The 24519-nt window shown below is 39.8% G+C and overlaps 1 protein-coding gene across 4 annotated transcripts in view; it reads right to left on the reverse strand.

Annotated features, from left to right (window-relative positions):
* Nucleotides 1–2026: 2026 nt before the first annotated feature.
* Nucleotides 2027–24519, reverse strand: part of LOC121673019 (interactor protein for cytohesin exchange factors 1-like) — a 55278-nt gene continuing 32785 nt past the window's right edge. For 2 of the 4 annotated variants that reach the window (XM_042046031.1, XM_042046032.1), the window contains exons 2-7: nt 21069–21119; nt 14931–14967; nt 14095–14264; nt 6279–6352; nt 5076–5147; nt 2038–2164 (exon numbers count right to left, since the gene is read on the reverse strand). In XM_042046031.1, the coding sequence (XP_041901965.1) occupies nt 2074–2164; nt 5076–5147; nt 6279–6352; nt 14095–14264; nt 14931–14967; nt 21069–21092 (468 nt within the window). In that variant the 5' untranslated portion in view covers nt 21093–21119 and the 3' untranslated portion in view covers nt 2038–2073. Of the gene's footprint in view, nt 2165–5075; nt 5148–6278; nt 6353–14094; nt 14265–14736; nt 14901–14930; nt 15115–21068; nt 21120–24519 lie in introns of those variants that run through there. The other 2 variants (XM_042046030.1, XM_042046033.1) reach the window with 2 other exon arrangements.

Genomic DNA, 24519 nt, shown 5'->3' on the forward strand with positions numbered 1-24519 from the left:
TTTACTGGAAATCTGTGCCGGCACATCTGAGCATAAAGAACTGAAAATGGCTGCAATAAGGCCTATATTGAATTCTAATACTCTATTAATGCCTTTTTGAGTAACTCTTAGTAAAAAGCTTATTGTTTCTACAGCTCCCCTTTTAGGCACACAGAAGAACTGAAAAATAATCTACAGCTGTTTCTGATACTCCAAATACACAAATGGCAGTGGGGGGGATGTTAAAATGCACAGAAAGTACATAAATACACAAGAAATGCCATGAAAAGAGCCAGGGCTTCTGAAGAATTATGGTGTGTGATACAGAGAGGAAGAACTGGTCAGCAGGAACAGAAGTGACTGTGGCTAGTGACAGTTCTTTTATGAAGCATAGCAATGTTTCTGTAAGGGCATGTCCACCCAGGCACCAGCAGGTGCTGCACCCACACTGAAGGCAGCTGCTGGATCACCTGTGACGAAACATGCATGGAAAGACAAGGAGGTGTTTGACACCAGAATCAGAAGGCCTTTTTCTGAAGGGGAGATGGCCCACCAGCTTTAAAAGCTGAATAAATTTTGGCTATGTTATGTTATTGCAAGATTATTAGATAGCCTGGTGCAGATTATTGAGTGGATTATTTTGTATCTTTTGGTCATTTTTTTATAAAAGTAGGATTGGTGGAATAACTCATTTTGTGTTGCTTTGTAATTCTTGATTCAGCCAACACAGCCAGTATCACATTTTTGAGCCTTAAAATTTGGTTTAATGTATAAAATTTTGCCCATTCTCATTTTCCATCAAACTCTTCCCTTCATGAAAAGATGGACAACATATTTGCATACTTCCTCTCTGAGTACAAGTATCTTGCAGTTCTTGCTACACAACCTAATATTCAATATAGCCCTTTATCCTAAAGTGTTTTGGTAAAGTTGGCTTCAAAGAGGACACAGAGAGGAGGAATTAGATGGTGTGGGAATTAACAAGTTTCCTGAAAAGAAACAACTGTGAACTGAAAACAAGAAAGAAACTGATGAGACTTGCTGGATCTCCAGGAATCAGTAATATCTGTGTTTACCAACCCCAAAGCTGCTTTTAATGGTAGAGCATAAATGGAGACAAATCAAGTTAATCAATAATGGAATTGCATGTCCCAAGCCTGAACATAAACCCCAATCTTGAATTTTGTGATAAAGCAGAAGGGATGCAGAGAGGAACATTTCCTTGCAAAACAGGTTGCATCACTTAAGTGTTCATACTACCGCAAATACCAGTTTCTTCTTCATAATGACAGCTCCTTCACAAGCTCAGCAGTTCTAAAAATGGCACTTGGTACCAATACTCTAAAAATGGAGACTTAAAAGCTCTGATGATGACGCATATTCCTCGGAGAGTTAAAAGCCCAGATGATGGCACATCTTCCTCAGGTTAGAGTCCATTCCTGGTTTGGTAACATAATACTACCCAGAGCACTTCTCATTCTAAATCAGCTCCTCTGCCCAGATTTGTTATTTGAGTGCAGGTATCCTCCCACCAAAGAGTTATATTGGGTCAGTGTGCAAATTAAGACAATAAATAAATTGCTTGGGAACTGCTAAAGTTTCTCATTCCATAATGAACTCTCGAGCTTGGCTCTGAAACAAATTGTAGGCTCCAGAATAGCAGTACCACCCACCCCCTTGTCTCCCAACACTATGGTTGTTGAAACCCCCAGGACTGGAGAACACAGTAGGGATGGGTCTGCAGAGCACAAGGTGTTCCCAGGCCTGCAAGCTGCCATGCTCCAGCACAACTCCTGTAATATAACTCACCAGCTCAAAACCCAGAGCAGCACAGCTGTACATCTTCACACTTGGTAGGCTTAGCAAGCCAGCAAACTGCCAGAAAGTAGTTACACACCTCTGACAAGATCACCGAGTGTCTCTCACTCGCACTGTTTCTCACCATTTTTTCTTCTCCTGTGATTACTCTGTGCTGTGACAATGTGGTTTCTCTGAGCTCAGAGAGTAGACAGACCCAAGATGATAGTTTAAAAAAAAAAAGAAAATAGCCGACAAAAATTTGGCCAAACAAAAACTGTGAAGAGCACAATGTAGTTACACGCTGAAACCAGTGAGGAGCATACCTTCCTCGTTCTTCCCATTTGGTGCCTGAGGGTCTACAGCCATTCCCAGCTTACTTAGCCACCTGTGTTTGAAACAGAGGGAACACAGAGTCAGGGACACTCTCACGCTCATGAGTTTTGTTCCTTTCGGTTGTGTTCTACATCACCACATCTGTTTTCATTAGCCTGAAGACTAAATGTCAAAGTTTCTATTTCTTAGATCATCTTCTAGAAAGGCACCAGTCACCTCTATATTAATATTTCCTGTAATGAACAGGATTAGTTGCCTGGGACATCTTCTTTCCCTGCTACTGTAAAAAGGTACTACTGATGACCAGGAGTCGCATTTGTGGAAGCTAAAGAAAAAGTCTTTGTGCTGTAACACCATGTCAGAGATTTAGTCCAGCCGTTGAGGTGTCATCCTTTACCTGAGATGAAGAAAAAGGCATGGCAGCTGTAGAAGGCAATATCAGCTGCCCTGGCCAAAAGTATTGCAGCACAGTCTGTGCCACTTGAAACCAAGTTTTTGATCATAACATACCACGTTCTTCACCTTGCTATGTACTTTTCGTTTTAGTAAGTCTCACTTCCTGGGTTGTTTTAAGATATTAACAGGGTTCTTTTCACTTGTCTTCCTAGGTGGCTGCATTTTTCCAGTGCTAGAAACATTCCCTAGTTATACTTTTTGTATATTATGTTTGCTTGCAGCTCATTCAGATCTATCCAGATTTTAAGTAGCTGACAACTGAAAAAGCTCAAGCTTTTAAGATTAAAACTCAAGGCATTAATAGAGAAAGTATGAAGGGCAGGAATTCATTACTGGAAAAAACACCACTTTGTTTGATTTCGGTTCTACTAAAGCAATGGGAAATTTGGAAGATCAGCGTCAAAGTAACTGCACTTTTAGACTTCAGTATGAACAATAGAGCCACAAACAATTCAGAAAAACAAAGTGTCATTTCTGTAAGAGTAGTCTATTGACTCTTTTCTAACAGCTAATTCTAACAGAATGATTTTTTAAATGAAAACCCACCTTAACAAGGAAAAGATTTGGTAAATAATTTTGGGACTTCATTAATGACGAGGGCAGCCAAGTCACTAATAACTATGTACAACTGGCCAGATGAATGCATGCAGCTAGTCAGCATGCCTTTACTTTTCATGTGTGCATGACAATAGCAAATACATAATAAATTAGTGAAACAAATGACTGTGTTAATAAATCTACTGTTGATTTAATAGAGATGTATGGGCAGGTATATAGATATATGCATGAAGAGTTACAAAAGGTTATGATCCATCAACCATTTATGCACACCAGAAACTCAATACACAAATGCTCCAGTGAGTTCAGTGGAACCATTCACACGTGTATTTACAGCACTGGAGCCAAGAGAACAGATGTCCTTCAGTCTGTTTTGACATATGTGTGAGTATGCATGTACTTTATGTATTAAATGCATGTATTTTATACTTTGCCAAGGAAAACATCATCAGTTGCAACAGTGAGGACTTAGTTCAACACAGCGCAGGCTGCTCTAACACTAGGCTACCTAGCTTTAAGCCAAAATGAAATTGACTCAAGAAGTGGAGTTTGAACAAAATCATTCCAGAGGCATAAGAGCTAAGACACCTGCATAGATTTCAATCACTCACTCACAGGAGCCTAAACATTTCTCACATGAGAATTTCCAGCTGGGCTCCAAACTGGCTGTTAGCACTCACTGATATCCTCCATTAGCTCTAATTTTCTTTCTCCATATGTCCTTCCATCTCTTCTCTCTCACCCAGGGTTACCCTCTCTATGGAAATATTCCTGTCTAGAAGTCCCTCATTCTCAGTTGTCCTTATCCTATCTGCCTCAGGAATTTGTCACTTCATTCAGGAGCTCTGGTAGGAAATGCAAGAACACAGAAATGGATGGTTATCTCCCCACCAGAATGCTCTGTGCTGCTCCAACTTGCAAAGGGCAACAGATTCTTCTCATCTATATTTACTTGTAGAGCACAGATTTATTAATACATATCTGTGTACATACATTACTGTAATATTGTACATTTCTGTATCTATAGGCCTTTTGGAAAATCACACACATTCTCTCAACCTCTCTCTTTTTCTATAGTGGTAAATTTGTATGAGGGAATGAGTAGTCAATGTCCTGTGAAAATTCTCACAAAGATCACCAGTAGAGCCAGGATTAAAATCCTGACCTGACTGTCATAGGAGCTCTCCTCCCATTTACACTGTACTGCTTTGTAGCCAGTATTTGGCCATTTAATGCAATAACATAGAGAACAGACTGCAATCTAAAGTAGAAAAGGCAAAGATATGAGATATATCTAAATCAGCCAAAATTGGATCAGCAGAAAATAATATCTTTCTGATAGCTCGGTAGTTTCTAAAATGGCAGCATTCATATCCATTTTTATTTCTTCCGTTGAAAACTATCTGGTTGTTTTTCTTCTGGACATTTGTGGAAGGAAAATTTCTGACCTGTCATGAGGACCATTCAACTACAGTGTAGTTTGGTGCTTGATTAATGCTTATTTGCAATAAAGAAACAGCCCTTTATACCCCTCTAACCCTCCTTGTTAGCTGACGTGGTACTCTGAAATCAGAAATTGTTATATTCTAGTCCTAGACAATTTCTGGGACAAAATTGTGTTAAGTTCTTCCCTCTCTTTCCTTTGTCCCCTCACTTCTTCCAAGGTGATGTACTTGCTATCAAATCGTAGCACCTCTATAAGAGAAAGGGATTTATATCAGCAAATGTTAGGAAGATTAGTATCAAAATTGAGCTAATTATGCAATTCTGATTTCAATTATAATTAATGAGCAAAGTGCAATAGTTTTCTTCCATTTAGTGACCAGAAAAATTAGACTCAGTAATTCTGCAAATAAATTTGTCAACTGCTTGACAGTGAAAGAATGAACTTTCAAAGGGTGTTCTCATGCATGAGACAGGATGAAACATGACCAGTTGCTCCTACTTACGTGTTCATTTCCAGAACATTTTCTGCCGCAAAATAAAATGTCTTGATCTGTGGGTGGCTGATCTTAATAGCACTTCAGGAAAAGAAAAATAGAAGAGATATGAAGAAAACTAGTTTCCATAAGAAAGAAAAAATAATAGCTGAATGAATTATTTAAAATATTTATTCGCTCCACTGAATTAATCCGGATTAGCTTGTCATCAATATAGCTCTTTCTTTATAACTCTAGTCTATTTTTAGCTCATTTCCTAGGCCACACAGTATCCAGAGAGTATAAACTACAGGAACTAAAAAAGGAGGAATAAAGAATAAAACAAAGGCTTCCATTATTTCATTACATAATCCTGTTGCTTTCCCACTACTCAAATACGATGTGCAGTTTTGCTTCCTCCAGCTCTGAAATGTAAAGCAAACCTGAAAAGGGTTTGGAGAAAGCACCAATAGTGACCCAAGACATGGAACGGCTTCCATGAGTGGTCAATAAGGCTAAGACCCCACAGCACAGAAAACGGATGGCTGAGGGAAGGGACATGTGATGCAGTAAAATCACCAGCACACAGCTGGTGAACAGTGACTGACTCTTCTGACTTCTCCAACAGAAGAATGAAGACTTTCTCTTGAGTGACACAATTAAAACCATGCTGAGCTTTTAACTTTGAACAACAGCAGCACCCCTCCAAACCTTTGAAGTGTGCTCAGAAGCAGCTGGAAGTCAGTGCTGCATATGGAGTTTGGAGAGAATATTTTTAAATGTGCACCCCACTAAAGAAAGTGTTTATTCCCTGCACATCCAAAGGCTTCAAGTACAGCCCAAGCTCAGTTGCACCACAGCAGCCTAAAGAATAGTCCAGGCTTGGAGTGATGCAGCATTACTTGCACCACTGCTGACCTCCTCAACTAAGAGGGGGCATCTGAGAATTACAGCTTACTCATAAGCAGTGAATGAAAAAAAGGAGAAATAAAAAGAAAGCATTTGGCACATTGACCTGTTTTTTTTGTTTGTGGTTTTACCAAAGCACATCTGGCAGAGATTTAAAAAAAATATTTTTGCAATATAGTTTTCTTTCAGTAGCTCAATTAATATCTCATTATTTATACAATACAAAAGAACTCCCCACAGTTTCACTGCCAAAGATTATAGAGATTCATTCCTTGCAACGTTGTAAAAAAATCATGCAAAAGTGGGAACAAGAGATAAACTTACTGCTTTTTTTTGCATTCAATTGCTCGATCCACACTGAAGTCTGGAAGTCTTATAAATCCTTCTGCTTTTTCAGCCTTCCATAAAAGAAAAAAAATTAAATATCACCAAATCAACCAACTGGTAAGACAGTAGACTCCAATGCTGAATAATATTTAACATGCAACTGCTTGTTTTTGACAGCTTTTTATACTGTGAAAATATATGCTCATCACCATGGGGACAGATTAACGCCTGATGAAATATTTCTATACCAGCTATATTTGTGCAAATCCTGGGTGCTGGAGAGCCATCACTCCTGTTGGTGCAAGTGGCAGAGTGTGAGCATAGATTTTGTTGACTAATAAGGATGAACAAGGGTTATATCATCTGTTCAGGTCGGGATGGTACCTACAATCTCAAAGGTGTGTTTGTGCTGTGACACAGCGTGTATGCATCTTACACATGTACATCTTACATGTAACAGCAGCACATAAAATGACCTATGTATAGCTGAAAAATACAATTCAGAAGTTCCCCAAGATGATTCTAAGTAGAAATGGAGTAGGGTGTCCCCTGTGTAATTGACCATTTTTCAGGGTCACCTGTACCTGAGCAAAGCAGAGGCAATGCAGGCTGCTGCCTTGCCACGAGGTGCAAGGGGATCATCCCATGCAGCTGAGCTCTGTTTTTAAACACTGCAAACCTGCCTCAGATGGCTTTGGTCACCTAGCTATCACTTCCCCCAGAAATTTGCAGGCATGGTACAAGAGGTAGCAAAATCCAGGCAGACATTTACAGTACCCTGTTTATATCCAGTCAGCCCTTTCTGGATGCAAGAAGGTTTGCTGAGCATTGACGTCTCTGCTCTCAGTCAGCAGGACTCTGAGTCAGAGCGTTGCTCCAGCAAAACTGCAGTGACAAGCCTCAAATCCCTGTTTGTGCTGCCTGAAACTGAAACATCTGAAGCAGAAACATCTTCCTTTACTACATCTATCTACATACACCTGGTCATCTACTATAAGATTAGGAATCCTCCTAAGATGAGCGATATATAATGTAGCTGAAAGTCTGTAGGATATAACATCAGGAAAAAATGTACTTTCCAAAACACAGAATGCTCATTCCTGAATCACATTGTTGCTGCTCCCAGCCATTACTCGTAGACACATTAAAATTCTGAAAATGTACACTGAGTTAAAGCAGGTAAAATATACACAACAGTTACAAAGGCAGAGGATAAATGAAGATGACTGACAGTATCTCAAGTCTCATTATGCATGAATATGACAAGACTATAAAAAGATGTTCATCAAGAAAAGCCTTTGAGCTTTAATGCTTGGAAGTATGAATCTCCAAGAACTGAAAGATGGATACAGAATGGATATTTCAATGGGTGGCTTCCCCTCACATCTGCATATCTGTTCTTTGGTATACAGTAAATCATGGCCTAACTATCATTCCTGCCATTTACATGTATTAAGCATTCACATGAGAGGTTTGTATTTTGCATCATCACCAGTAAAGGGTTTTGCTGCTCCAGGACACACACACACACAGCGTTGGTGGAAGGGGGTTTTCTTATTTTCTTTAAGCACAGGAGAAAAAATGATTTTTTTACATCTGGGCTGAAAAACATTCATTTTGTAATATTTGTATGAAAAAGTGTTTATTTGCTACTGTGGGCTTTTAGCACTCTCTGTTTGTATTTGTATCTGTAAAACTTGTTTAGAGACTAGCTCAGGGAGCTTTTGTTTCCATTCCATAGGTTGGAATTTCATGAGACTAAACTCACTGAGATAAGTAACAACTAACTAAAGCTAGTATTACCATCCCAGATCCACAGTATATTAAGTATATAAGGATGAATAAATGAGTAGGGGTGAGTAATGAAGGAGCTCTATTCTTGGGCTGCACTGTACTAAAGATAGAGATTGTATTATCCTGCATTTCTGTACCAAAAAGATGGTCACTTACTGTATTGGGAACACCGAAATTCCTATTTAGTTCCCAAGACCAATCTGAGAATACCAGAGACCAATCTCAAAAAAAGCTGTCCGTGAGGTACAACAAACACTATTGCAGGCATTGTGAGAAACCTGCCTCAAGTGAGAAATGCATACAGTGCCAGTTGTTTCTCTGCAATATGAATCAACAATCCCAGTTTAAGAAAAAGTTATGCATGAGACCCTGTGTGAAGGAATATACCCAGGTACCCATGCAGCAATAAATCCATGGCCTGAGCTAGGTAAGCCATCAGGTGGGTGAGTGGGTGATTCGGGTCTGGGACAGGTTTGGCCTTTCTTAAATGTTTCAAATGCAATCACAGCTCAGCCAGTTCTGTCTATCAATGCAGTAACCATTGGTCTAGATTGCATCCTACAAACAGTTTAGAGTGCTGCAGAAGCACTCATGAGGGGATTAAGTCCATGAAATGCTGTTAGATAAGTCACTGTCTCTATTGTCAATGTATAAAAGTATTTGAGTGTTTGGATTTTGTATTGGACTAGCGAATTATCAGGACCCCGTAAGCCACTGTGGAGACACCCACCTGGAATGCTCCCACCCATGCAAAAATGGAACTTGGACTTGAACCACTGAACTAATCCATTAGTAATTTAGATAGACTCCTCTACCTAAATTAGAGAAGCACCCTCTAAATTACTAATGAAAATAGGTCTGTAGGCTTTGATTTCAGTACTTTAATGTTAACAGCTATACAGCAGAGAAACCCCAGACTTCTTATGCAGTATTTGGCATGTTCCAGTTGGTATAAGATTATGTTCTCACATACACATTCTCTCTCAATCCATTCAGATTTTATATTAATTCTGTCTGTGATTTCATATTTGTTAATTTAAGGAAAAAATTATGTTTCATTTTATGTATGAGTGAAATGAAGGAGGACAATGGTGTGAAGCTTTGAAAGCACTGTTTGTACACATCTCAAATGTGCCATCTATGTAACAGAAAAGAGGGGCTTGATGCGTATGTAGTTCATAATTATCAGGAAAAAAAGAAATGAAAAAAGGAAAAGAAGTCACAACATTAAAACCTTATGGATGTTATTACAGTCAGCAAATGGAATTCCAAATAAACCCTAGGAACAGAACATGTGAAAGTCATCTTCCCAGTCATTCTTGGGATAAAAATGACATTTTAAAGCATATAGAAATCCTAAGTGCTTTCTTTCTTCCAAAATGTTATCTCTAACATGACTTTAGCATGCTATTATTTAACTCACACTTTTCACTCAAGCTTCCTTCAAATTTTGATGCAAAGCTGTAAATTAGCTCTAATAACTCAGATAAAAAGAACCTTGACCTGCTTTCTACTTAATCAGGATGTTTAAAAGAATAAGCTGTTATCTCTTGTGGGTTTTATGGAGGTTAGCCTAACATAAATCTGTACTTCCGCTATTCCAAATTGTAGAAAAATAATTTCATTAATAACAACAGTCTCTGCAAATGCTTTTGGCAAAAAAGAAAGCCATTTTTTCACAGAAAAAGCTTTGCACTCAAAAATAATTATTTATGAAACACAATGCATGAATCCAATGAGAGAGGCTAATGTCCTTTTGAGCTTGCTTCAATACGTTATCTAAATGTTGTGGCTTTAGGAGATTTAGTAAATCATTTAAAGTGAGTGTAGTGTTGCAGCAAGATTTTTAAAAATAGTGCTTTAAAATGAAATATCTGGTTATTGCGGAACAACTCCAATCTGCAAATCAGGGTTGTCCTCATGGCTTCATTACAGTGTTTCAGCACTGCCCCCAGAAGACCCTATGGATGCTGGAAAAGCAGTTCAGACTTTTTAGCCTTTTTTTCTCTCTGCCAAGTACACCAATGAGCCATCCTGTAGAACACTGAATAATTTGTGTAAGATATTGGGCCAGAGGTCTCCAAGCCTCTCAGCGCAATCAGCCAACATCAATGACTTTTTCTCATCCATGTAAGCAGCTATTACAACTCAAAGGTAAAAGACTTTTCTTTTAAAAGACTGTAATTATACAGCTTCCAGCAAAGCTGTTGGAGTGAGGACCAATTTAAGTGCAGTGAATGGGGGGGGGGGGGGGGAGAAAAGGTACAAAGATAAATAGTGACAGTAGATCACAGCCTGCAACTCTTTAATTTTATATTTATATTTCTTTTCAGCTGAATCCCCATGACAACCATCGTTGACATATTCTGCAAAAATCTATTTCAACTCTATTTGGAAAACCAGTCAAGCTACCCTAAAGACCCACCAGATAGAGGCATTTATTCCTGTGTCCCATTCCAGCCAACACTATCCAACATAGCTGAAACAAGCACAAAGAACCAGGAGCATGGATTACATGTGACAATCCTCCCCCACCACCCCTCTTCCTATGTAAGAATACTAATTCCCTCTGGAGTTTCAGTATGAGAATTGAAACTGCTAAAGGGTCAGGCAGGATCACAAACTGTACTATTTAAACACTTTTTCTTCAAGGCAACTGCCTACAGAGAGCAGTACTGAAAAAAAAAGGAACCAAACACTAACACAGTGAAGAGCCATTGTCCAAGGAGTCTGGTGTTCTTGAATGCACTCAGAAAGTCTGACTGCTCAGATCCATTTTCTGACATTTCCTGTGTTTTCGTTGCAAAACAACCCTTCTGTGCTTCCTCCTAGTCCAAACAGCTTCCCCTCCCCAGACTGGGAGTGCTTCCATGCTGCAAAGAGAAGTTTACATGCCTCATGTTTTGCAGAAAGAAGAAGGGTGTGTGGGAACAGGCTCCAGGGCAGCCTACCCAAACCTGCTGAGACCACCAGGCCCTGACCTCAGCTAGCTCATCGAAAATTTATTCAGATTTGCCTGTGTTCTCTAGCTTTCTTTCAGTAAGGAGAATCTTGACTCTTGGGGTGTCTGATTTGCTATTGCTGACCTGTTTATTTTTACTCTTTTGAGTTGTGGCATTCACAAAATATTTTTATGTTAGATTGAAGGAAATATCAGATGCAAATGTCACAACAAGTGTCCTATATCATATACCAAAATCTGCCTCTCCTGAGAGACCTAGAACCAGAGTGGCTTGAAGAAAAATTAAACCAGACTCACAGAAACATCCAGAGCTTCAGAAGCACATGAAGACAAACTTGACCAAGATGATGATATTCAGGTGAGGTAATCTACCCAAATCCAGGATAATGCACATTCCCATACAAATTCCACCCACTCTCTATTTTCTCCATCCCCATTAGAGAAAAGGTCCAGCACCCTGTTGCTATGCTACAGTTGCCGGTGTCTGGTTTTCACACAGCCACAAACAAACCACACTCATTTCTCACAAGAACAGAACTGTTCAAGCAGAGCTACAGGCAACCTGTAGCTTTGACGTCAGCCCCACTCTTTCATCACCACCTTTGGCATCAGCCTCTGTAAAAGGGCTGGTCGCAGGAAGCCTCAGGCACGTGAGAAGCAGGACTCCTGTTTCAACAGGACTTTAGACTGCCATCTTGTACACCACCTTAGGACCAAGGATTAACTTTACTGAAGACAGTGGAAGTGCAGGCAATCCTAATGCCAGGCCAGAGACTTAAATGTCAAGCAAGCAAGTGAATATGTCACTGCTATTTCTCCTTCATCAATCTAGAAGTGAGAATATCTGGGTCTAATTGATCTAACATAGGACTCTGAGCATGCTCTCAAGAATTTAAGAAAGCAGGTCTTAGCAAACCCCACAGTCACTGACATTCTGCAAACGTTGCCTGGATCTATAGTTATATAGAACACTTTAGGCTGCCCAAAGAATCTTTGTGATTTTAACTTAAAATAGTGTGTGAGAGTTGGCAGAAGTTAAAAGCAAAGAGGTATTACCAGCTGGCACGCTTAAAGAACAACTGTGACAGGTGAGAACTCAGGGCTGACACAAGACAACAGTATTTTGAAGCCACATGAGCTCTCCAGGGGAAATTAAATAAGCTGGAGTGAGACTGACACTTATTTTTCAGCCTTGTTCATTTGGGGGCAGCCAGTGGCAGTCAGGAAGTAGGCATGGACTAAAAGGATGACTGCTGTCTAGGAGCACTGGGACCAGCATGATCATGGTTTCTCTGGATCTCAGGAGTGGAATTTAACCTGGCCAAAACAACTGAAAGAAGAGGAGGAATTTGCACCTCTCCCCCATCACCCTTCTCTTCCCAGAGGCAAATTTTTCATAGTCTTGCCTTTTCATTTCCTCCCAGCTTGATTACTCCTCTGGATTACTCCTTTCTGATACTTTCCATGTCTAAAAAGACACCTCAGCCAGCCAGCTCACCTTTCTTAAAATGGCTGGCCGGAAGTATAACTGCAAATACAGATTTATAACAGACAATATTAATAAGGTTTTGCAACGTATTAATGCTGCTGATTAGAATATCTGCCAGGCCATGTTCTTCAAACAGAGATATTGTAAGCATTAGGGAAAAAAGTGCCTTTTAAAACTTTTTTTTATCTAATTTTTCTATTTCTTTGCTTTCTCTTATGCATGCATTTAACTTAGTCGTGAAAGAAATCTATATCAGACTACCACAACATCATAAAACAACAGCCCAAGACTAGCAGAGTTGCTTTCATTTTACCTCAAAAAGAAATAGCTAATATCATCTTGAAGTACCAGTCAAAGTTTTTATTCTGATTTTAAAAAAGCAAACAAAAAAAATATCTCTCTCTCTCACATACACACACAAGCAAACAAAAAACCCCACCAAAAAACACTAACACTATACCCACAACTGAAGGGAGAATGTGACATACTCTACATGAGTAAAGCTTTGTTTAGGGTATGAGGATTTTTTTAAATGGCTTAAACTATTTTATTTATTCCCTGAGACTGTTAGCAACATTTTTAATGAGGATTATTGCAATGGAAATAAACAAGTGGAAACAGCCCAGATTGCCTTTGATTTTTTTTAAATGCTCTAAGAATTAATAAGGGTTCCTTTAATCTTTCATCCTTTGCTGTGCCTGGGACATGCTGATTTCCAGAGCAGCTAATTTGCATTTAGAGAACCTCATGTCCATCCACAATTCAACACTGAAGCTGCTGACTTTCAACCTATGTTTTTGCTGGCATACCCTAATTCTCTTCACACCCTGATTCTGGGCTCTGTCACGCCATCATTTGAATGTGTTAAGAGCTTTTTAGAGGTAGCAGTGCCAGACAGCAAAGTGAACAGAATAATTATATCTGAATCTTCCTAGGATGGGCAAGACACCCTCTCTGCCCAATCAAACAAGCCCAGAGTAAAGCCAGCTGCCCTCTACCATTTGAAAGGAAAAAAGAAAAGAAAGAAAGAAAGAAAGAAAAAAAAATAGAAAGAAAAAAAGGAAAAAAATTAAATAGGAAAAAAAAAGAAAAATATTGAAAACAAAAGAAAAAGAAACCAAGCAGACAAATAAAAAGAATAATCTCAGTGTGGAAAGGGATGGAAAAAGAAACAGGAGAGACATTTCTGAAAATTAAATTAATAAGAAATGAAGAAACATTCCTGTTTTGAGTTTTTATAGCAAGTGTTTGCAAATTGCCTATACCCAGGAAAATGTTTCTCAAATTCAAGTGCCACCAGAGCCTTCAAAGAGCAGCTCATTACAGGGCAAAACAGACAGCAAGTTAACATTTCACAAGTACTTGCTGAACTAGAAAACACATTGTTTTCTGCATATTTCACATTCACATAGACACTTCCCAGATCACAAGAAGTGCCAGGACTGAGAAATAAACCCAGTTATTTGTACTCCTCCGGGGTGCACCTAAATTGTGACCCCAGCTTCCCTCCCTTCTCTCAGCAGATGCTGTTTGTCTGGCACCCAGAGCTGGATGTACGCTGTACTCACCAGCTGACTGCTGTACCAATACAGTGATGACTCCTTTAGCACACACCAGAACTTTTTCCATTTGTTGCCAATGAAAGCTCCTTTTTCCTTCTTTTTGTAGAGCCATCCTTGACAATCAGCTTGCCCCAGCTCTTTGCACGATATCCTCCGTCGGCTCATTATAAAGAACCCTGTGCCATTAAAAATAAGTGTTGTGCTTGCTTAAAAGTGCAGTTCCAGGAAAGATGTTGCTGCCAATTAAAGATATCATCCTTACTGAGGAATCTCAGCAAGTCACCCAAGCATAGCTTAAAATATACTTAGAAGTCACTCAGTTTTATAATGGCTGTGACAGTAACACACATTCATTTGAAAGGCATGCTGATGTTCAGGAATAAAACAGTAAACTGTAGATAATGCAGATAGTAATTAATGCTAAGATAACCATAAACGAGTTTTTGCAAATTAAAAATACAGCCTTTGATCCTTTTAAGAGAAGCACGCATATATTTTCCCTCACACAGCTGCACTGAAAAGAATACATCTATTTAAGTCAGCTAGAGAAAACTATTATGCCAAGTACATGAAAACCACTAGTGTGTTCATCTGTGCAGGCAGCTGATTCTACCTCACTGATTTCCAGCTTTGATTCAATTAACATACCACAAGGATTTAGTCCAAAGGAACAGCCCGTTGTCATTTTTCTCAGAATCAGTGTAAGAATCAGTGGAGATAAAAAGCAGCTTTTCACCAGCTGAGTAGCAGTACAAAATCCTCACCCTCCCAAGAATAAGACATACTAAGCAAATAACAAAAGAGGAATCCAGGAGAGAAAAGAAAAAACAATCTCTCATTACCTTGACTTTTCTTTTTTGCCTTCTGACGCAAAGGAACCTGTAAGAAATGCAGGAAGGAAAGAAAAGAGGAAATTTCAGATTGTGTTGCAACATTTGTGTAGAAAGGGGAGGGGGAAGCTAGAGAAGGACGTGTGGTGATGCTGGTGGTATATGCAGGATGGAAACGCATAACCCACTCACTGCTGAAGGGACGTGAGCAGCTGAAGCAAAAAACGTGTTAATTAAAATTGATGTATATCTAGTTGAGCAAGAGCAAATGCAACTCTATTACATGTGTCTACCTACTAGTGCTTCCTGTTTCACATCCACAGGCAGCTTCTACTTTGCTGTGTTTGCCTGAATTGTTATCTGTGTTTCGAAGTTAAAAATTAAAAGTTAAAACTCCAGCATTTCAATGCTTCATTACGCTCCACAAGGGGGATTTACAAACATGGAGAGATTAAAATACATGCCAGGTGACTGATAATTATTTAGCTCATTCTATGAAATCTTGAAAAAGAAAAAAAAAATTGGTCTTCACCTTTGCCTTTTTTTATTTAATGCAGAACATGTATTTTTCCCTATGAAAGTGTTTCATGATATTTCTTAAGAAAAAAAATCACACAAAATATATGGACATTTTAGTCACTGCAAAAATAACACAATTGAATTTATTTACGCATTTGCAGTCTGCATATTTCATCCCGCATAAACACATAGAAAATGAAACTAAAAAAGACCAACAAACAACAAAAAAGCAGGTAATGGAAAATGGAAGGTATTCCTTTTGGAGTCAATTCTCCCCAGACAGGCTGGTTGGTTGTGTGACTGCAGACAAGGTACTTGACTTCTCTTTGCCTCAACCTTTCCTTCTCTAGTGTGGGAACTAAAGTATTCACCTTTTTCTATTTTTAGGAAGGGTTTGAAGCTGCCAGATGACAAATGCTGGATAAAGTGACGTATGATTTAATATGCTGGCCACAATGTTGCTATGCAAAGCCGGTAGCTACCTGATCCACTGCAGAGCTACGCTATGAACATCCCTAATGTAGCCCCTCTGCCTCACCAGCCAGCTTCTTGGGGAAACAAAACCCCACTTCACATTTCTCTTGAAAAATTTGATAGCTCTTCTCACAGGCAAACTGAAGGTGAGTAAAGCTAGATCATCTGCAAACAATGATAGAAGAGACCACTGTCACCAGTATTTACAAGAGCTACAACTTTTTGAAGCAGGGATCTCTGCAGCGTGTATCACAGAGCACAGAACCATGGATCGCAGTCCTGTGCTTATCTGGTGCCTATTTGACATGACCTGAACAACACTCCTGTGGGAGGCTTTACAAGGCATGAATAATCCCAGACTCCTGCTTAATCACTGAGTATTCTTTTTCCCTTTTTCCCTTTTTTTTTTTTTTTTTTAATTCTACCACTCTCTCTCTCACACTATTCTCCATGACAACACACAAAGAAAAGCAATAAGAAAACACATCAGCTGTATTAGAGGCTCTGCTATTTCCCCATCCTATATAGGCCACCCTTCATGTCTTCATTCGGGAGAAAGTATTGCCCTATTTAGGACACATGGAAATAATAAATGGCCTCAGGGAATCAATGGGTCACACAAACTAGTTACTTTCCTTTAGAGCTATCCAAAATGCTATTAAGAAAAACAAATACGAATCAGGTCTCCTGGCCCAAAAAACTGTGTAGCAAAGCAACATCACATCTTTGCCATGATACTATATTGGGGTCATTTCATCTCTAACTGATGCCTTTCCCTGGTCTTAAAATCAAGAGGCAACCATGGTTAAAGGGAAAAAGGGATTTTACCGTGGTATTTATTTAAAGGATCTTTAGGTGCACCATGTCTAGGTTGAATGCACCTCAATGCACACTCCCAAAAGATCTGGTATGACATTATAGGTCTTACTAATTAGCATATCTATCAAAAATTCCCCAATGAGAGGCTCAAATGAGCCCCCCTCCCCAAGGAGCCTCACCCTGGATGGTTCTATCTTAGTTTACAAATGTGTTCTGGAGAGGACCTTGGGGTCTGGGGCACACTGATCCCTAGCTACAAAGCTTCTAAAATGTTTAGTCTCTCAGCTTAACAAACAAGTCCAAGAATGTAGGCAAAAAGCACTAAAGAATACAGAAGTTGTAAAAAGGTATAAAAGGGGTTTAAAAGAAAAGGCAAAAAACCATCATGGCATCATAACCAACATAAAATCATACAACAAGAAGAGCAATACTGAGACAGGATGTGGCTCTTTCTACACAACTGAGGAGGAAGTAATCTTTCCACTAACCTTGTTGACAATCTAAAGCAAAATAACATGGTCTATTGCTCATCTGTCAAGGAAGAGTTAATACCCATATTATGTAAGTCATCTGTTGGGGCCCACTTTATTATCAGACTGAGGCAAAAACTGATTACCAAGTAAGAGCTTGGGCTAGCTAAAAAAATTTATAAATTTACGTGTATTAATCTGTGGCAATGATGGTATCCTGCTGCAAGCTGATAGGGGTCATGAACCTACCCTCTTTTCTTCATATATTGTGGGAGGAGTTGGGAAATTGATGGTGGAAGGAAGAGCAGTTTCCCCACCCAGCACTGTATTTAGTTTTCCTGGATAAAATTAGTGGTAAATCTCTAACAGAATAACTGCTGAATGACATTTTTTAAATTAAGATACATTTCTTGTTATCTTTCCAAGTATCCCTGAAAACTGAGGTAAATTTTCAACAAATTAGTACTAAGCCTGGAATTCTGCATTTTTCGTTGTGTTTTAGTGCTGTTCAGAAACCCAGCTTCATCCTGTAAAAAAATATGTGTTCTGCTCCGTGCAAGAGAAAGCTCTAATCCCCAACTGCAGCAATAAAATCTGGCATGATTCACAAAATTGCCTTCTCAAATTTTGTTGATCTATAAACAAATAAAAAAAACCCCTCTTTCTCCAAAGCACAATGTTTGGAGTCAGATAGATATTCTATGAAATAAACAAACAGTTTTCAGTAAAACTGTTTTTCTCTCAAACCAATAGAAACCCTATATTTAAATGAATCTACCACAAAATTCATAAATGCCTCACCAGCACAGTTTGGATTCAATTTTCCATGTGAATACAACACATTAGCAAGTCTCCAGTGGCAAACCTTTACTCAAGAAGTAAATTAAAGTTTCCGTCACTGAAAACTCTTTTATAAAAGTCAATAATCTTTTATTGCAGTGAACCTGGGTGAGCATTGATTAAGAGATACTTTAAAGTTTCACTCTTATAGAGATTCTTACCTGTGCAGAATAAAGAGAAAACTGTGGAAGGCAGAGTTGTTACCGATAAAACCAGGGGTATAACAGCAGATTCAGAGGTGAATGTACTGTAACTAGCAGACATAGTCACTGGAACAATCTGAAACTAAACCAAATGTCATGATTTTGCTTCTGACAATGGTGGATGTTTTCCTATCATTTTCAGTTTCCTGATGGAAAGTGATTTATTTCATTATCACAGGTTCAACTGAAAAACAAACCAAGAATGACAGATGTATTTCTATCTCTTCTTGTTACCAGGGAAGATCTGAGAGCAATAGTTCCGAGAAAGCTCTTTGATAACTGCAAAACACACACTTTTGTGCAAGACTGGCAATAGAGAGTAGGTTTCAATTGTTTTGGTATGCTTTGGTTTGCTAAGGACTGAACAGGAAGGGATAGTGATCCTGCAGAACAACACAGACTTCAAACTTGCTATCCAGTACTCCTTTACTTGGCAAACACACCATGAATGAGTTGCAAAGGATTCTGTTCAACTGTGCACTGTTCACAGCCACTTCTGTGCCAGGCAGACTCCAGTGATGAACAAAAACATATGAGAGAAGCAACAACTTTAGCAGAGACTTCTGTCAATTTAGATGTCCTATTTTTCCACAGAATCACAGTATGATTAAGATTGAAGGGACTTCAAGAGGTCATCTAAGTCCACTCCTCACCTGCAACTGGTTTTCCAGGACCATTTCAGATAGCTTTTGCATTTCACCAAGCACAGAGACTCCACAGAGTCTCTCTCTGGGCAACCTGTGACAGTACCCCGTCATCCTCACAGTAAAAAAGATTTTCTGATGTTCAGAGGGAACCTCCTGTGTTTAAGTTTGTGCCCATCACTTCTAGTCCTGTCATTGGGCACCACTAAAAAGAATCATAGAATCATTAAGGTTGGAAAAGACCTGTAAGATCATAAAGTCCAACCGTCAACTTAGCACCACCACCATGTTCACCATTAAACCATATCCTCTTCTTTGCATCCTCCCTTCAGGTATTTAAACATATTGGTAAGAGCCCCCCTGAGCCAGTTCTCCAAGTTAAACCATCCCAGTTCACTGAGTCTTTCCTCATATCTTAGATGTACAGTCCCTTAATTACTCTTCTGGCCCTCCATCAGGCCTCTTCAGTATGTCATGTGTCTCTTATATTGAGAATCATTCCAGGGGTGGCCTCAGCAGCACTGAATAAATTATGACCTCCCTTGACCTGCTCTCAATACTTTGTCTAATGCAGCCAAAGATACCATTTACCTTCTGTGCCGCATAGGCACGTTGCTGGCTCATGATGTCCACCAAGACTCCCAGGTCCTTCTCTGCAAAGCTACTTTCCAGCTCTATGGCCCCCAGCATACACTGGTTTCCCCTGGTGGTACCACTTGTTCTCAAATGGAATAACAACAGGGGATAGAAGTCGGAAGGCTGGACAGGCTTTGGCAGTCTCTGCACAGCATCCTGTATCCTGGCCCCTCCCAGGCAGAAAACATCTCTAGATGGTTGGACAGGCCTACAGATGGGTCCTCTGTCCCTCACAACAGGGAGTCACCCACTGCAGGGTCTCACAATTTCTTCCTGGTAGACCTGCATGGTTTACAGTTGAGTGAACTAGGTCTTTGCTAGGGCACACATCTGGCTCCTCTTCAACTATGGGGACAGTCAGCCTGTTCTTAGATGAGGCAAGAGCTTCCTCTTGATACAAGAAGTCATCAACTTCCATCCTTCCAATTCTCCAGAGGTTTTGCTTACTTTGATAGTGGGAGTAGACACTGCCTGCTTCTCCTCTGCAGATGGGGACTGATGGTCTTCAAGTGTTGTGTCTCAGAGAAGACCCCATCTCTCTCTCTTTCACTTTCTCTGATGCTGCACAGTCTGCACTCTTCCTTCCAAATCTCCTCCACTTGCCAGCACAGCTCCTTCAAGACTTCTTGCAGGGCCAAGAGACATCTCCCTTGGCCTCAGGGAGAGGTCCCTGACACCCCCTGAAGTCTGGGACTTGAAGGGCTGCAGACACTCTGTGTGGAAGCCTCTGCCTTAGCAGGGACAGCTGCTTCTGCACTTTCTGGGGAAACTGCCCTCTTACCACCGTGTCTAAGACTGTTACAGCCCCACTGTTTCAAGGGAGGCCCCTTATTTCATTCCTTCACACCCTGCTGCACAAACTGATGGCTCTGTTGGCTGCAGTCAGGGTAGGAGCCTCCCAAACACTGGTTAAAGGGCTCTTCTCCCTTCCTAATCAGAGGGAGCTGTGTCAAAGGCTCCAGGTGTCCTGGGTCAGGGGCAGCCTGCAAATTACCCAGGAATAAAAAATGGGGTGAAATAGGTATATGAGGCTGTTTCAGGGGAAAGAAAAAAAAAGGTCTACATGGAAAAGCAGGGCCATTGGGCTAATATGAAAAAAACAGTCTTCATGTCTCATGAAATTTGACTCAAAATGCATGAGTGAGAAGGCACCAAAGGCAGCTGTGATCAACAGTCATATTTTAGAGAGCTGTATTTTCTTTAATCTTCTTAAGGGTTAGAGAGATGTGTGGCTAAGAAAACCCTTTGCTAAGCTCATGTATCTTATGTTACAGTTTTCTCATCCATTGAGAGGTAGGACTTGGGAGTGAGGGCACCCCTGGCACTAGGCACATGCAGTAGACTTCATTCTATCCTTAGAGCAGAATTGGGACAGCCTCACCACTTGGGCTGGCCCATAAGAAAGATCTTGTTTGGATACTGATGCTGTTCACATGTGCAATTCTTTTATGCTGTTCATGGTCTTCTATGACTGCAAGGGTACAATCCCTACATATGACCTCTTCAGATGATCAATAACTCTGGCGTAACTTCAGTTATACTTACGAGAATATTGCCATCAGCTTCCATGAATGGTTTCAAGGCTTAGTGGAAAGGCTGTAAAAAGAGAAAGTTTTGTGTACTTAAGCTCTGTATTATGCTTTCATTTAACATAAATCTTGGCAGTACAGTAAAAAAATGCTTTAAAACATTTTGTCCTTCTAACTCTACCCTCCGAGTTCTTCCAGCCCCTAAAAAAAAAAACCTTTTCCAAAGACAATCCTATGTTATGTGAACTGATTTTACTCTTTTAGAAATCAACAAGCAGTAAGTAATATTAACTCAAAACTATCCAAGCTTATTTTTATGAAATAAACAGAATAAAGCTCATGGGTGTGGCCAGAGGTTTGCTTTTTTCTTGGTTGTGATGGGTTTTAGAGTTGGGTGGGACTGGGGGTTTTGGGGGTTTTTTGAGGAAATGCAGATTGAAAAAATAAACAAAACTGGGAGTGGATTATTTTTGTTCAATTTTGTCTTTACTCTGGAAGAAATCTGGAGGATTTGGCTTTCTTCTTTAGTTGAGTAATTCCCAGCATTTTCTGGGATTAAAACTTAGGTAACCTTCTAGTTCTCCTGAATGGGATGAAACCTCATACTGGACTACTTGTTTTATCATGGATTGAAATTTTCCTTTCTGGAGACCAAAATCTGCACAGTCCAACAGCAGACACTAGATTCTATTTTCCACAGACACACCAGGTTAGTAGGTATCCATTTAGGTGGCAGACCAGGTGATTTCATTTGGTTAAAACAAGCACTTGCCAGCTCCCTGGATGATTTTCCTTTGAGTGGTAGAATGAGCAGATGATGAGTTGGTGCAGTGTATAAGACAAATGAAAACATACCAGTGTTTTGGTGCCAGCAAAGTTCCTATAAAACTCACCCCTCTGCATGTGAAAGAATCATTGAGGAAGATGGGAGAGGATGCAAGACTCTGCTGAAGCAAGCAAGAAAGGATTTCCAGAAATAGAGCCACACTTCAGAAGAATTTCTAACTAGAACTTTTTCCTGTTACTAGAACCAGTTATTTAAGATATGTGCCACTCCTCATACATAATATTTGCCTTAGTTTGAAAATAAAATCTTAAAAAAGAAAATAAAAACCCACCTACTGGCTTCCAGCAATTTCAAACCAAAAATAGAAAGGCAAACAAATACGTATTTTTCTGGCTCCCAGCTGTTTCTGTTCAAAAGTAGAAAGAAACACTTTCTATAAGTAGCTCAAGTTGGAGTAATATCATGATGAGGAGAGATGTTATGGCCAATAATTTCAAGGATGTTTAGAAATCATAGCTAGTACAAACAAGCAGAGGAAACACCTTGAGTTATACAAGCAAATTAACTTTGAGCCTCAAATACAGAGCAAGCAAGAAAGGGAACAACAGACCATATCACAGTAATTATTGTGACGTGGCCTTTTTCCTGTCATTTCTTCATTTCATGTGTGCCTTGGGTTTGGGGAGGAACTGCACAGCTTTGAATCAGACACAGTACCAGGAGCAAGAGGAGAAGCATTAGTTAATTGGCAAGGCAACGTTTCCTCCTGTGTTCTTTGTGCCAAAGGAGCTAAAATGGATTTCAGCTAACCCTTCTCAGTGACTTTAATGCAAACCTTTGTTTAGTTTCCAGAAACTGGATAAGCAGTCTTTGAGCCAGCACACAGTGTTCAAAAGCAGCATTGACTCCTGTCTCATTCTAGTTAAAGAGTATAATTTATTGTTCCCTGTGTAATGAAAGATATTTTAAAAATCACAGAGTCACTGCAGAAATAACTCTTAGACACTTAACCTGAGTTTGTTTCTCCTAAGTAAACCCAACCTGAGTGAGATTAGTTACTCTGTGAAATGGCATTAGGATTCTTATATCCACTCAAGTGTATTCAACTGTTGCAAAACTAACATTTCAGAAGGGCATAACCTGTTTATCTCTGCACTACAGTGAAATAAGTGATTCTTTTCAATTTTGTGCAGGTGCACTGTGGGAAAACTATCTCTCCTTTCTAAACAGTCTGAGGAATTAAGAGAAGGAGCTGAATAAATGTGGCCAGTCAGATAGAGCCAATCAATATCCACCTTACTGGATGGTCCAGCATGACTCTGCAGGGACTGTCTCTGGGAACCATGGCCCTCTGCCCCTCGATAACCCCTTGCACAGGCTGCATTTGGCATCCCCTGATGGGCAGTGCCCTCACTTTTCCCTCTGTGTGGCGGCAGTGGTCACACCATGGCAGCCCAGGGGCATGCTCAGGGCTGGCAGCTTTGCCAACGGAAGGACTTCTTCCCAGCCCACAAAGGCTACACCTGAGCTCAGGAGATTTGCAAGTCAGTGAGAGGTTTGTAAGAGACAACCCTTCCATTCATACCATCAGGTGTCCTGACTCCTAGCTGGAATAGCTGCAGCAGGAGAAGACTTGGCCCATTTCACAGCACTAGCAGTGCAATGTTACAGCCTGAAGACCTGTGTATATCCTTGTCGTGACTTAGGTGGTCATTGAATTTGAAGAGGGATGTCACCCTGAAAGGTGGGTGTGTGATTCTAGCCCTCTTCCTAAAACTCTCCATTTCCAACAAGATAAATTCTAGGCACAGAAGGCGAGGAAAACCCTCCAGCCTACAGATTAAGGTACCCACATGGAAGATATGCAACAGGACCAGTCTGCTGTAGTGGATGCTCAATTTGCTAAAATTGGATAGTGGAACAAACCAAAGAGAAAAAATTAAACATGGTAAATCCCCTCCCACTTCAGATGGCTTCAGAAACAATAAAACAAACTTGAATTTCTCATTTTCTGGAAGCTAAACTGCAATGGATGTACTGAAGAAAAGCAAAGGGGATAGGTATACATTATCAGTTTGTAAACCTTATCTATATTTCTTTGGCTTTTCTTAGAGTTACCTGAACCACCTGATATAATTTCAGTCTGAACTGAATACAGTGTCAAATGTGGCTTCAGTTAAAAGATTTCTAAATCAAGTTCTTGAGGGCTTTTTTATTTTGATTTAACAACTATACTATAATATAGAACTATAAGTATCAATGCGCATAGTTTTACTGATCCCACCTCACTCTTGCTTTTTCAGGAAGAGTAATAAACAAGTAGGTACGTGAGCAATAGCTGATGCAACAAACGTGGAAACGTGATGGGTGTTTTGTCAGAAATATCTTGCAATCATAGATAGAGGTAGTCTGTTTGACTCATCATCTCTTCTGAAATACATAGAAATATCTCTGTGAAGGTCAAATGTAATCTGAAAGGGTGGAAAAAAGGGGGAAAGAAAGGAAAACACTGAGGTTCCAATGACTCTAATTGCAAAAATCAATCTTAATTCATTAGTAATATTCCTCTTGGGAAAATCAAAATCTACAAGGCCTTATTCTGTCTCTTACCAATTACAAGCTACAGTGAGTATGTCAATCTGCAATGATCATGGCATAAGCTTGCCAGACATGCCTTCCA

Source organism: Corvus kubaryi, unplaced genomic scaffold (genome assembly GCF_017639235.1).
Source record: "Corvus kubaryi isolate FWS band 111438036 unplaced genomic scaffold, C.kubaryi_AGA036_p1.0 65103, whole genome shotgun sequence".
In the NCBI taxonomy this organism is placed as follows: Eukaryota; Metazoa; Chordata; class Aves; order Passeriformes; family Corvidae; genus Corvus; species Corvus kubaryi.